The sequence below is a fragment of the Papaver somniferum genome, chromosome 1 (genome assembly GCF_003573695.1).
Source record: "Papaver somniferum cultivar HN1 chromosome 1, ASM357369v1, whole genome shotgun sequence".
In the NCBI taxonomy this organism is placed as follows: domain Eukaryota; kingdom Viridiplantae; phylum Streptophyta; class Magnoliopsida; order Ranunculales; family Papaveraceae; genus Papaver; species Papaver somniferum.
The window spans coordinates 91867173-91881880 of record NC_039358.1 but is presented as its reverse complement, the minus strand read 5'-3'; the positions used below and the strand labels follow the sequence as shown (position 1 = coordinate 91881880).

Here is a 14708-nt window from a genome sequence, read left to right as displayed (position 1 = left end):
CACCACCACCCCCAGTCCACTCACCTCCACCACCAGTTCACTCACCACCGCCACCAGTATACTCACCACCACCACCTGAAATGCCAGATGTTATCCTCCCACCAACCTTGGGAATGGAATACTCTTCACCTCCCCCACCAATGTTCCCAGGCTACTAACTAGTTCCACACCACTCTCTCTAGATCTCTTCACAAGTTCTTGTGTTTTTGGTGGGCAATGTTTTTATCAGTTCTACTTCCTTGCATATTCCATCAAATCCTAGTCACGGGTTCTTGTTAATTGCAGCCTCATCAGTATGAAATTGTTCTGTTTTTGCTGCTGTTTTTTTGTACTTTTTCCCCGTATACATTTCATCTCTTCCCTTGGGAACAAGAAAAAGAAAAAGAACAGAAAAAAAAAATACACTTAGTTTGTCTTTGATAATGTATAATATTTATACAAAAATATATCAATAAGCCTTTTAATGCAGGGAATGTAATCCATCTTAGTTAGAATATTATGAGGTTTTACTTACATTCTCTTGTTTTGTACGCAAAATGCCGACTAGTTATTGCATTCCGGTCGTGCACAAAAAACAGACAGACAGACAAAGTCATCCTTATAACGTACTTGTTATTTAATTTTTTATGGTCTTGAAGCCAAACAAAAGGGAGATTCATAATTTCATACCAAATGTTTGTTAATAAGATTGATTGACAATACAAGAATGCTAAGACAAGAACAAAACGACGTTTCACATCATAAAGAATAAATGAGATGAGATACAAGGATGTGAATGATTCTCTTAATCACGAGGTAGGTGGTACTAATTAAAATGACATTCCATGTTAAGTTTGTGCTTAATCTTTTCCCCAGTATTAAATTTTCCTTAATTAAATTTCTGTATCTATCTTCAATCTGAATCAAAATGTATCAAGTCCGGATTCCACGGATCACTATCTTGAAGTTACTCCCCATATGAGTTTGACACGCACAAGAGAGTGAAAAATGCATGATTCAGACGGCAATATACACATTACTCAGTGCTTGTCAAATCGTTACACAATTCTGAATTAGCAAGGGTAATGACAGTATAATTAAACAACAAACAGTATATAATAGAAGGAAGAAGAAAGATACGAATCTTTCAGATGTTTCCTTTTGTTTTTTCTCAAAACGACCAAGAACGCTATCAAACAATTTTCCACCATACTGTTTGCTCTTGTTTTCTAGTCTAGGTATCCAGCACAATCCATCAAAAACCATACCATCACTGTTCTCTAAATGTACACCTCTTGAAACCCAAAGGTCACTCTCTGTCTCTCCCTAACCCCAGAAGCGCAATCTCCCTCTCTCTTTTAGTCTATCAGTGTCTATTTATCTATATATCTGAGTCTCTGTCCTATATTCTATATATACGTGCATTTCATTCTTTATTATCCATAAAAAGAAAGAAATCAGAGTTCAGGAAAAGAAACTAAGTTCAACGATGGAAATGTTCATAGATTCTCTTTATAATCATTATCACCAAAAACACTTTCTTATTATGCCTTTAGTTATCACCATGGCTTTGGGTTTTGTTTTGATCATAATCTTAAAAGGGTATTATTCTAGGCAGAAGCAAAACAGCAAGACTTCATCTATTCCTGGTATGATCTGATCACTTCATATTACTATTTAGAATTTTTTTTTTTCCTGCCAAAGTAAACATTGATTTATAGATTTTCTCTGTAGTGGTTCCTGGACTACCGTTGATTGGGAATCTACTGCAACTCAAGGATAAGAAACCACACCAAACTTTCACAAAGTGGGCTGAAGTCTATGGACCTATATACTCTATAAAGACAGGAGCTTCTACTATTGTAGTCCTCAATAATAACCATGTAGCCAAAGAGGTTTGTACTAATTTGCAATCTTTTTCTATCACTTTAACTGTTCATCTATTTCCATACCCTATAACTTTGTGCCGATACTCTTACATCTATATGCTTTTGTAAGTTTTGGTGACCCTATTGGCCTATTCCCATCTTCTGCTTTGTCACATCTGATCAGCCTGTCGATCAATTATTTGGCGAGACTGTTTAGTAGTGTGTCGAGATGGCTGTGATCGGGAGCATGTGACTATGTGAGGCTAGTATGTCGCACATGTTTACACCATTGATAAGCAACAAGGGCTTCATAGGCCGATTTTGTTAAATATTAAAGAAGCACAAAAAAGCAAAAAGGCCATAAAACAAGCAAGATGACTTCAAGGCACATAAGACGAACAGGGGAAGAACTTACTAGGATCCTTAAGAGATTTGGAAGACATTTCCTTTTTCTACTTAACGTACCATTAGGAAAACATTTCTTCTTTGTTGCTTGTTGTAATGTTACCATATTTTTGGGATGGGGTCATAGTAAAACTTATAGCAGATTTTAAGCTTAATAGTAATATGAGTTCATATGGATGCATGCTTGTTTGTGTTGGTCGTTTTACAGGCTATGGTGACTAAACACTCATCCATTTCAACGAGGAAGCTTTCAAATGCGTTGAAAATACTTACAGCTGATAAAACTATGGTTGCCACAAGTGACTATAATGAATTCCACAAGATGGCAAAACGACACATACTCAATGGCATGTTGGGACCCAATGCTCAGGTTTGTGAACACAAATCTGGTACTGTTAGTTATGAGTTAGCTAGCTTTATTACAAGGATGAAGTTGCATAAAGTTAACCCCGAATTTACTTATTCATTTCAGAAAAAACATCGTGGGCACAGAGACAATATGATAGATAATGTAGTGCGTCGCTTACATACTCATGCAAAAGAAAATCCTCTTGAACCTGTAAACCTCAGAGAGATATTCCAAGATGAAATCTTTGGTTTAGCAATGAAACAAGTGAGTTAAAATTTCTCTTGTTGATTGTATTCAACTTAAGCAAACTTTATACTGAGAAAAGAATTTCCATTAATCTTGATTTTTTTTTTTCATGGAACGGATATTAAGGCTTTAGGAAAGGATGTCGAGTCTCCAATATATGTCAAGGGACTTGGGAAAACTTTGTCAAGAGACGAGATTTTTCAAGTTTTAGTGGTGGATCCAATGATGGGAGCAATTGAGGTAGATTGGAGAGATTTCTTCCCATACCTGAGATGGGTTCCAAATAAAAGTGCCGAAATGAACATCCGGCGTATGGAACTGCGCAGACGAGAAGTGATGAAAACCCTTATAGAGGAGCAAAAGAACAGAATCTCTTCAGGAGAGGTATAGTGCCCTCTAGGAAAAACTTCTCTCTGGAATAAACTCGTCAACATTTTTTTTTCAGTCAGGCACACTATTATAATGAGTTTACATGTATCTCAAACAGGAAATAAATTGTTATCTGGACTTCTTATTATCCCAAGGGAACACTCTTACGGAGACGCAACTGATCATGTTGATTTGGGAAACAATTATTGAGGCTTCTGACACAACTTTAGTCATAACAGAATGGGCCATGTATGAGCTTGCAAAAAGTTCAAATTATCAGGTGTTTTTCTCAAATAACTCTTTAGTATATTTAGCATTCCACTGCATCAGTTGTACCTAGGATAGTTTCTTATTTTTGCTCTCTTCTTCATATTGATTCATCAGGATCGCCTCTACGATGAAATCCAAAAGGTTTGCGGAAACAGCATGTACACGGAGGAGCATTATAATGAGCTCACGTACCTAAGTGCTGTTTTTCATGAAACTCTGAGAAGGCATTCACCTGTTCCGGTCATTCCTTTGAGATATGTACACGAAGATACTCAACTAGGAGGATATGACATTCCTGCTGGAACTGAGGTGAGTATCTTTAAGTGAAAATATTCGTCTTCTTGTTGTTGTAATGCTCATTGATTGTTTCATAGCTTGTGGCAAATGATCTAAATTTATGAACGTAGATTGCCATCAACATCTATGGGTGTAATATGGACAAGAACCAATGGGATTCACCGGAAGAATGGAAGCCCGAGAGATTTTTAAATAACAAGTATGACCCCATGGATCTTTACAAGACGATGGCATTTGGAGGAGGAAAGAGAGTCTGTGCAGGATCTTTGCAGGCACTGTCGCTTTCTTGTGCTGCTATTGCTAGATTTATTCAGGAGTTCAAATGGAGTTTGAAACAAGGACAGGAAGAAGATGTCAGTACAGTTAGTCTCACTACTCAGAAGCTCAATCCTGTGCTAGCATTCATAACTCCAAGAGATTTATGAAGCTGAGAGTTTGCGTAGTCCTATACAGGTTATCGTATGTTTTTGGTTAGATGCTGTTTTGTTTACAAAAACAAAAGAATAAGGTCATGTTAATGGTACAATTCAAAATGGTTTCCCTTTTGCCAATTCTTGTCGGTTTTTATTATCTTCATTGACTTGTGTTGTCCATCAGTAAACTAACTAGAGCTTTCTAGAGGCTGTCCTGCTGTTGTTGTTGTTAAACAACATTACTTGCTAGGTATAGCAATTGTGTGTCAAGAAAATAGGACACACCTTTGATGACATATCCCGTGCAAATATATTTAACTCGATTCTCGAAGAAAAATTGTGCACAATACTCAAAAGTTTGCTGAACTACCCCTTCTACAAAATCAAATATTCTTCATTACATCCTTTGTTTTTCCTTGCTATAAAAAGTCCAACTAAACACACTCCTTGAACATAAGTTCCCCTCTGTTGGTTTTTGTTGAAGTCTCTTGGCCAAGTAGAGCTGGTGATCGAATCTGCTGATAAATTTGCTTTCTTCTATCGAAGATTGAAAATTAGTAGCGTGTTTATGAACTCTTACAGCATGATTCTAGCTTTGTTCTACATATTTAGTGTCGTTTCTCTTAGTAAATCTGTTCATTCTCTCGACGGGACAACTTTCATTTTCGGAGATTCTCTTGTCGATGCCGGAAATAATAACTACTTTTCGACGTTATCCAAAGCTGATACCCGACAAAATGGAATCGATTATAAGGCTTCAGGAGGGAAACCCACTGGTCGGTTCACCAATGGCAGGACCATTGCAGACATTGTAGGTAAGAAGCCTAGCTGCTGTTTCTCTGCTTCTGCTGTTTCTTGTGCGAGTATGTACACTACTTATCGTTCGATTTCCCTGACCTTATCGACATGTTTATGTATATATTTTTTAGCGGAAGAACTAGGACAATCAGGCTATGCCGCTCCGTTTTTGGCCCCAAATACCACTGGCGACGCTTTACTGAATGGAGTAAATTATGCATCAGGAGGAGGAGGGATACTGAATGCAACCGGGAAAATATTCGTAAATTTTCTAAATCTCGACTAAAACTAGTTTCTTAAGCTACCATTTCACTTGCAATTTCGCAATAGATCCAACTGATTACAAAAATCTATATGTTGCAGGTTAATAGGCTTTCAATGGATATCCAGATTGATTATTTCAATATTACTCGAAAGCAGTTGAATGAATTGTTGGGTTCATCAACTGCAAGAGAGTTTATAACCAGAAAATCCATTTTCTCCATCACAGTTGGAGCAAATGATTTTCTCAACAATTATTTTGTACCGGTTGTCTCAATCGGTCAAAGAGTTTCCGAAAATCCAGATGTTTTCGTCGACCACCTTATTACTACTCTGAAGGATCAGCTTACTGTAAGTAAAAAAAAATGAACATGATTAATTAGTACGTAAAAAATCTCATTTCTTTATGTTGTCAGTGTAAATCTTCCTAACACATGCATTCTAACTGACAACTGCAGAGACTTTACAATCTTGATGCTCGAAAGTTCCTTATCGCTAATGTAGGACCAATTGGTTGCATTCCATATCAAAAGTCACTAAACAAACTTAAAGAAGATCAATGTGTGGAATTGCCTAATAAGCTAGCGCTTCAATATAACGCACGATTGAAAGATCTTCTAACAGAACTGAATGAAAACTTACCAGAGCAAAATTCGTCTTTGCAAACGTTTATGATCTAGTCTCGGAAATCATCACAAGTTATAAAAAACTCGGTAAGTTCATGCTATAAATATTGAAAGTACGTAGTAGTTGAATTGGTTGCTTCAAAACCAAGAGATGATTATAAACATAAGTTTTATTCTTTTTTGTAATTTTTTCTATTTTCTCAGGATTCAAATCAGCAAGTAAAGCTTGTTGTGGAAATGGAGGGAAATTACAAGGAATACTTCCATGTGGCCCAACATCTAGTATGTGTGCAGATCGGTCCAAATACGTATTTTGGGACAATTATCATCCAAGTGAAGCTGCAAATTTGATAATTGCTAAACAACTGATTGATGGTGATACTCGTGTAATATCACCTATAAATCTAAGGAAACTTAGAGATCTCTAGAGATAAACATTTGATACTTCATGATTTTCTTGCATTTTTTGAAAATATACAGCAGCGAAAAGTGTAATCTTTAGTATGTGTGTTTTCTTATTTTGGTTCATTACCAAAACTGTTTATGTCCATTTTAATTGCGATTCAATGGAGTACGTTTGTTTCCAACGCCTTCTTGAATAATGAGCTTAACGTACAAATTTATTTTGTCAACTGTCGCGTTGCGCTAAAACCTTGCGGAAGCGATTTGCACAGCCACACAATAATACTCTAAATATTGCAAATAATACAAACTAGAAAGAAAAGAGATGAGAATTTAACGAGGTTGAATCCTCGGGAAAAAGAGAGATTTTATATATTATCGTTTAGGAGAAAATATATAAACCCTAAGAGAGAAAGAAGAATTTTTGGTGTGTTTTTTCTAGGTTCTCTACTAGGCTATTTATATAGACACATTACTTAGCCTGCAAGACTAGGGTTTCATAACTTAGCTAGGAATTCCCTAAACTTTAGGAATAAGTACACAAAGAAGAGTTATCTTAGCTCCTTGTGACCGACTGATTTTGGTTCTTCCCAAAATCATCCCTCCGACCTAGTTAACTTCTCCACACGGTTAGGAGTTCCACACGGTTTTGAACTCTCCCACAAAACCATGTCTTATAAACACCCCAGCGTCCAACAATTCTCCACCTCGGATCATGCATTCATGCATGAGACGATCAATAACAAAACCACCTTCGTCTTTTAACATCGATTGCGCCATAGGCTGCCTACGTATCCTCTGCAAGGAATCAAACCGACCGTAGTTCACTTAATGGCCTTACTAAGAGGCCTCCACCAGGTTCCTAAGAACCTCTACCCCAAAGAGTCTCACCAAACCGGAAGAATGTGGATCAATTTCGAGCAATGACGAAACTTGACCACAGATACTACTTTCGTTAACATATCAGCTGGATTGTCTTTGGTATCGATCTTCACAAGTAGAATTTCTTCTTCTTCTTCAAGAATTTCTCTAACAAAGTGAAATCGAACATCTATATGTTTGGTTCTGGCATGATGCACTTGATTCTTACCCAAGTAAATTGCACTAAGACTATCACAATGCACAGGAAGCTGTTCCTGCACAACACCCAAGTCATCGAGCAAACCTTATAACCATATAGCCTCCTTAAATTCCTTTGTCACTGCCATACACTCTGCTTCAGTAGTTGAGAGATCCACAGTAGACTGCAAAATCGATCTCCAACTAACCGGTGTTCCATCCAAGGTAAATACATACCCTGTAGTTGAACGCCTCTTGTCCAAATCACCAGCATAATCGGAATCTACGTAACCAACACATAGCTGATTTCTCTAATCTTCCTTCACAAACTCCAAGCCAACATCAACAGTACCATAAGTATACCTCAAAATCCATTTCACAGCTTGCCAATGTCCTTTACCAGGATTATGCATATAATGGCTGATCATACTTACTGCATGTGAAATGTCTGGTCTCGTACATACCATCGCATACATCAAGCTACCAATAGCACTAGCATATGGGACTTGGGTCATATACTCACGCTCTTCTTCAGTAGTAGGAGACATATCAGAACTCAACTTAAAATGAAGACCAAAGGGAGCACTTACAGTTTTAGTTCCTTCGCAAACACCAAATTTATGTAACACTTTCTTCAAGTATGCCTTCTGAGACAAACAAACTTTACCCTTCTCTCTGTCACGTTGAATTTCCATGCCAAGAATCTTCTCCCAGATCTTTCATCTCAAACTCAGTTTACAATTTGTGCTTCAAATTCTCAATCTCTTTCTTGTTATTTGATGCTATCAGCATATCATCGGCATACAAGAGAAAATATATGAAATACCCATCACGTAGCTTCTTGATGTATACACAATGGTCATACTGACATTTTGTGTATGTCTGGTCAATCATAAACTGATCAAATCGCTTGTACCACTGTCTTGGAGACTGCTTCAGCCTATACAACGATTTTTCAGCTTGCATACACAATCTTCTTTTCTAGCAACTTTGAACCCACTCGGCTGAGTCATATAGATATCCTCTTCTAGATCACCATGTATGAAAAGATGAGGGTATCCAAATATACCTCAATCTAAAACTTTTCCACCTATAAGTCCTTTCTCCGAAAGTAATTGTCTATAGACTGAGTCGAGATAATACAACTAATCGGTTCACACTTCGTGTGATCGTCTATGGATACGAGATCGAGACAATACGACAACAAGATAAGTTGTGTGTTTGACTATAGATACAGGATCGAGACAATACAACAACGAAGTATGTTTACTTGATAATAGGTTCAGACTTAACCAAACTCTAGGGATTGTCCATCAAGTAAAATAAGAATTAACGTTTGTGTAATTTACTTTAAATTATAATAACAACAATTATAATTACGGAAAATAAAAGTAAATGACACAACAAGATTTTGTTAACGAGGAAACCGCAAATGCAGAAAAACCCCGGGACCTAGTCCATAATTGAATACTCTCAGAATTAAGCCGCTATACAAAAGCAAACCAACTTCGTATAGTTGAGACCAAGCAACTAAACCTATAGTTCACCTAGTTTCCTCAGTGTCCCTGCGCCTCCAACTTGTTAATAAGTCACGCACTTGGAACAATTCCTTTGGTTCGTATTTCAAACAGTAAAGGGACAACAAATCAGTTCGGTACCAACTCTTTTCAAACAACGTGATATGAGTTTGACAAAGGCTCTTCCGTTTAACCAATAAACTCTTTTGTCGGGTCCTTAGATCAATTTCTCAAAAACTACCGAAGTAATTGTTAGACTATGCAATCAATACTATTAATCACAAAGAAGTGTATTGATGCCGATCTACTCAACTAATCAATCCGATATATCATAAAGATAAACCGATTATAGTTGGATCCTTTTCCAGCCGAAACAAGTATTGTGCACACCAAAGATTATGAACCCAAAAAATCTTCTTGTCTTCAAATCTTCTTTAATCTTCAATCAGCACCTGCACACAATCAACTTGAATCTCTTGTGATCAATCACACACAGAACGGAGTCTGTTAACGTTGGATTATCACAAGACGTCTTTAGATCTACAAACAGTCTAAAAATCCTTGTCGAAACTTCGATCTAGTTTGAGTGAATCTTATATCAGAAGAGAAGATTATCAAGCATGAACAAACTAGGTGCAATCAAAGTTCAACAACCGTTAGTCAATCAAATCAATCGAGAACTAATAATAAACTGCAATATTATCTAGTTTCCCACCAATGGTACTAATAGAGCTTCTCAATCCCAAAGAAGTCTTTAAACTGAGCGGCCGTAAGAGATTTCTCCTAATTAGGTTACTTTCCTCTCCGAATAGGCGGCTCCACCAGTAACAACACAACTAGGCATTTTTGCTGGCTCTGAGGATTAGTTTGCTAGAAATGCAAACTTCAATATTTATAGACAAGGAAGTTTGGACACCAAGGAATTTCCAAAACCGAATATTCTCAAAGATATGCAATAAACACAAAATTGGTTTTCATAATTCCTGGAAATGCACTGTCCAAATATTGACTGAAATCCCAATAGAAAAATCTATAATCAGTAAATGCACATTACAAATCATACTTATAATCTTGGAAACGATTTTCCACACTTCCAAACAAGTTTAGAATTGGTTCGTCTGAATTCTAAGAACTATGTGATTGATTATCTTATCAAATCACCAATTATGGGTTTCTAGGTTCTACCAAAACAAGTTCGGTTCTACCTCCATGTGAGTACTGTGCATAGTCACGCTAGTTACCGAAATTCGGTTGACTAGGTACTAGGATCGTTTCCCCACAACTTATGGTAACTACCTGTATTCGGTTGCACATGTCCATAGGATCGGTTCCCAAAAACTACAAACTTGTTGCACATGTTCATAGGATCGGTTCCCCCATCTACTAAAAACGCGTTGCGCCTATTACAAGGATCGATTCCCTCTTGCAAATTTATTGCACCACTTACTAGGATCGGTTCCCCAATGACTAGATAAAAGTTGTTATTTACAAGGCATCGATCATACCATCTTGAGTGATTACTTAAGATTGGTTTCACTAATAAAAGTCATACCAATACATAAGTTAGGCCTTTGAATAGTTTTACCAAGATACATAAACAAGCTTATGAGCGGTTATACTAAACACACATATTGGTAATTCAAAATAGATTTGCAATGAAAAAAATATCAATAAGCCTAGCGATTACCCTTTCGATTCACAAATCAAGTTTATGAACTTACTTCCTTTAAACGAATGTAAAACTTTGTTTCCTAGGATGAAATCTTCACTCATACCCATACATAATCACAATAGCATTCATATGATCATGTCGATGTCTTATATACAAAGTTTAATGGTTAAGCAATAAACCTCGTATTGTATTCCTTAATACTATGTCTAACTAGAGTTTCATACACAGCTTCGCAGTTATGTTTTCAATATGCACGACTTGAAAGATACGTTAGGGAAAGAAACAGTTCAAGTCAAATATTACTAACCTCAAAGGAAGGATGATGTTGTTGTTGTAGCTCCATACTTCTTCACGTTCTTCAAGTCTTCATGTAATACTTGTAAGTCTCATATCCTAACACTTTCAAGCTAACCTATACGAAGTTGACTCTAGTATGTAATCAAGCGACTCATTAAATGAGTTTTGATTCACTAAAATATGACAACCAAACTTGACATACCAACGCTTGGTGGGTTCAACCGAGCTATGCTCTAACAATCTCCCCCTTTTGTTAGAGCACTGCTCGGTTGAACCCACTAGCGTTGGTATGTCAATTCAGTTGTCAATTTTAGTTTCCAAAATTCATTCTTGATTTAGCATACTAAAGATAGTTTTGGACTAGATTAGGTCTAAGAAGTTGAATCGAAACTATCCTTAAAGGATGAAGATTGAAGATTGAAGACTACAAGAAGACACAACAAGTACTTCATCAACAAAGGTATGTGATTGATTTCATTTGGATTCTTGTTCAATTCTACTTTTATAATCTATCAATATATATGCTCACTCTATGGAACAATTTCGATGCGGTAAATGTACATTTATGTATATATACTTGGGTTATTTGATTCATGACCTTGGAGACAATAACCTTTATCCTTTTAAAGAATCTCATGTTATAGTGAATGAGCTTATGAATTCAACGAGCCAAGAATCACTCAATTCCGAGTTATAACGATGAAATTATGAGTGATTTATTAAAGTAACAATTATAAGTGTTGTTGTACTTGTTACAGTTCGTTAGTAGGAAACAATCCATTGACTGTTTGTAACAGTACATGGACTTGGGCCCAATTACGTGACTAAAAGGTATTTTTGTTCAATTTGGTGATGTTTCCTTATCTAGGCAAGATGGCTATTGGTCCAAACATATTTGATTACCATATTAAAGTGTTTGTGTTTCCTGCCTAAGTTAAAATGTGATTTATTCACATAAATATAATTTTTGCTAATTAGTTATTTATTTAATTATTTTGGCAAGAGTTGTAACTTAGGAAAGACTCCCCATATTTAGGAGAGTCTTGAAAAAGGAAAATAGTCAAAACCCTTGCTTAGCTTCTAAGCTACCTTTTTCACTATAAATAAAGGGTTCACAAGTTTACACGTTTTCATCCTTTGGAAAATTGGTGTAAGCTTTGAGGTTCTTTTCCACGTCTTTTGTTCTTCGTGAACAAGAGTGAGATAAAAGTCTTTGTATTGGGGATCACAAAGCCGAGTTGGATTTAATCTTCGTGATTAATCATACAACTTGTAATCTAGGTTTTTCACCTCTTGACTATTTTAAGGTTTACTCTTCCGATATAAAATCATTCAAGAGTTGTTGATCATAAACCCTAGGTTTTGATAGATTTCAGTTTCCGATCATATACCAACACTTGTTAGTCGAAATCGGAGACTAGAAAGAAAAACTTCTATTGAGGCATCTCGTAAAAATCCTTGAGAAGTTTTAAACAAGATATATCTGGATTTATTCAGTTGTTCTTGTTGTAGAATTATTAGGGTTTTCTTAACTTGGAAATTGGTCTTTGGAATCACCCAAGTTCACTTACGAAAATCAGGTTCACGGACTCGTTGTGTGTACGTATACTGATTGTAAGATAAAACCCTAATCTACAAGTTTGTTTTGATATTACTTTTACCTAGTAATTGTTTTTATCAAAATAAACACAAGATTTCCAAAACCTTGATTTACATCTAAAGGGAAATCAAACCGGTATTTTTTGTGTACGATCAGAATTTCGCAGCAATAATGCCTCAGCGAAATTATGAACAACACAACACAGCAGTGTCGCAGAACAACTTCAGAAACGAAATAATAAATAATAAACGATGTCAGCTAAATCATGAGAAAAATGTGATGATCTTGCGAAAATTAGGGAGTTTGCGAGATTAACATTTGTAAGGTTGCGAGAATGTCTCAAGCCATATCCGAAAATAAAGGACAAATTAGCTGTCGTCCACTATGTAATTCCCTATAAATAGCCGCTCAGTTGTAAAAGAAATGAGAGATCTTTTCTGAGTGAGAAACAAGTAAATAGGAGAGAGAAAATCTAGAGTAGTGGTTATTCTTGATTCCTTTATCTTTTCTTGTAAGATTGTTCAAAGATTCATCAATAAAATTAAGATTGTTTATCTAAAATGAGTTGAATGTTAATGAAATCTTATAAGGGGTGTAGTGTAGGATTTCCTGCAACTACATAATAGCGCTAGAAACAGGGAACGATTGAAGATTGAAGATTATTCTAGGAAAAATTGAAGATTAATATTGAGATTTGTGAAGATTTGGGGTGATTGGTTAAGAATTTTACATAATCTCTTGCAATTCATTAATATTGAAGAAATAGCTAGAAGAAGAAATACATTAGAACAACCAACTACTGTTAGAAGAAGCAAGAGAATTGCTGGAAGGGAAAGAAGTGAAATGGGAGAATATACTAGAATGAGAAATAATAGAGAAAATCAAATTCAACCACCAGTTCAACAAACACTAGTACAAGGAAGGAATACAGATTATGATAGGGTGAATATACACACTTGGCAATCAAATTCAGCATAAGAAGTATAAGAAGAGCAGCAAACCAGAAACCATAGACAGGTAGAGAGAAATCAAGAAGCAGATGAAGGAATAATTCATGGAGATGAGGAAATGGGAGCATTAGAAACGTTGAGACGAAGAATACATGAAGAAAGAAGAGCTGAGGCAGAAGAACGTGCAAATCTAACAAGGAAAAATCACGAATTGAGGATGGAAAATATGAGACTACAGAGTAGAAGATCGAGAAGTATTACAAAATCATATTCAAGATCGACTAGAAGAGTGATGAGGCGAAACTCACCCACAATTAATGCTGGAAATAATATTCGAGAAGAAATATCAAATCCTAATGAAGAACATCGCGAAGATAGAGAAAGGACTGACGATCGTTACGTTCCACAAAATGAAACTTTTGATGATAGGCAAAATGATAGAAATCAAGAGAATGGACAACGTCAGGGACGAAATAATCAAGATGGTGAACGGAATCGAGAGGAATGAAGGATAATTTTACATGAGAGAGAAGCTCAAAGAAATCAACAAACGATTGAAGAAGAAATTGAAAGACATTATGCTGAACAAGCACATTTAATTTGCGAACGTGAAAGATTGAGAGCGGAAATGGAAGAACAAGAGCTTCAGGAGACGATTCGCCAGAACAATCACGACAATCGAGAAAGAAGGCATACACAAAACAGGAATAACGGTAATATCAATGAAGAGTATGATAGAGTACAGAGGATGGCTGAAAGACAACGAATGGAATTGATAAGAAATGAACAAAATCACGGAGGGGAAAATGAGAGACATCATCATATGCGAATTCAAGATAGAGATGAGGAAGAGAATCGCAGAAGAAGACGAGGTGAGGATGATGAAGAAGAAATACAAAATTTCGCGAGAGAAGAAAGACATGAACGCAGAAGAAGGGAGGCGAAATTAAAAAGACCAATGGATCAAAATTCAGGTGTAAATAAAAAAATCTTAAAAGAATTGGAAGAAATGAGAGGAATGCTAAATAATAGAGGAGAAGTAGGCAGAAGACAATTAGATGAAGCTATAGAAGATGCTGCGAAAACTCCATTTACAAGGGAAGTACAACTAGGAGGAATACCTCTGAAATGCAATTTTCCCGCATTAACCAACATTTTTGATGGAACAACTTTTGCAATTCAACACATTAAAGCCTACGTGAGGTGCATGTTGCAATGGGAAAATCATGATGCCGTATTATGCAAGTATTTTGCATTCAACTTAACAGGTGAGGCGTTAAAATGGTTCGAAGGTCTACCAAAGAATACAATAACATCCTTCAATCATTTG

At 36.2% G+C, this 14708-nt stretch overlaps 2 protein-coding genes and 1 pseudogene across 2 annotated transcripts in view; all 3 read left to right on the top strand.

The window, feature by feature from the left end:
* Positions 1 to 299, top strand: part of LOC113347477 (pollen-specific leucine-rich repeat extensin-like protein 1) — a 2562-nt gene extending 2263 nt beyond the window's left edge. The window contains exon 2 of the mRNA XM_026591143.1: positions 183 to 299. Coding sequence (XP_026446928.1) covers positions 183 to 299 — 117 coding nt within the window. The remainder of the gene's footprint in view (positions 1 to 182) is intronic.
* Positions 7 to 4334, top strand: LOC113294437 (ent-kaurene oxidase, chloroplastic-like). The gene is made up of 8 exons (XM_026542833.1): positions 7 to 1628; positions 1714 to 1874; positions 2461 to 2622; positions 2725 to 2865; positions 2974 to 3231; positions 3335 to 3496; positions 3601 to 3795; positions 3894 to 4334. The coding sequence occupies exons 1-8, from the start codon at positions 1469 to 1471 to the stop codon at positions 4206 to 4208; spliced, it is 1554 nt and encodes a 517-aa protein (XP_026398618.1). The 5' UTR covers positions 7 to 1468; the 3' UTR covers positions 4209 to 4334.
* A 430-nt stretch (positions 4335 to 4764) lies between these two features.
* Positions 4765 to 6309, top strand: LOC113331239 (annotated as a pseudogene).
* The last annotated feature ends 8399 nt before the right edge of the window (positions 6310 to 14708 follow it).

Coding starts and splice junctions, on each gene's coding strand:
- LOC113294437 (XM_026542833.1), top strand. CDS start 1,469: ATGGAAATGTTCATAGATTCTCTTTATAATCATTATCACCAAAAACAC. Junction 2,623..2,724: donor TGTTGGGACCCAATGCTCAG/GTTTGTGAACAC, acceptor TATTCATTTCAG/AAAAAACATCGTGGGCACAG. Junction 3,796..3,893: donor ACATTCCTGCTGGAACTGAG/GTGAGTATCTTT, acceptor TTATGAACGTAG/ATTGCCATCAACATCTATGG.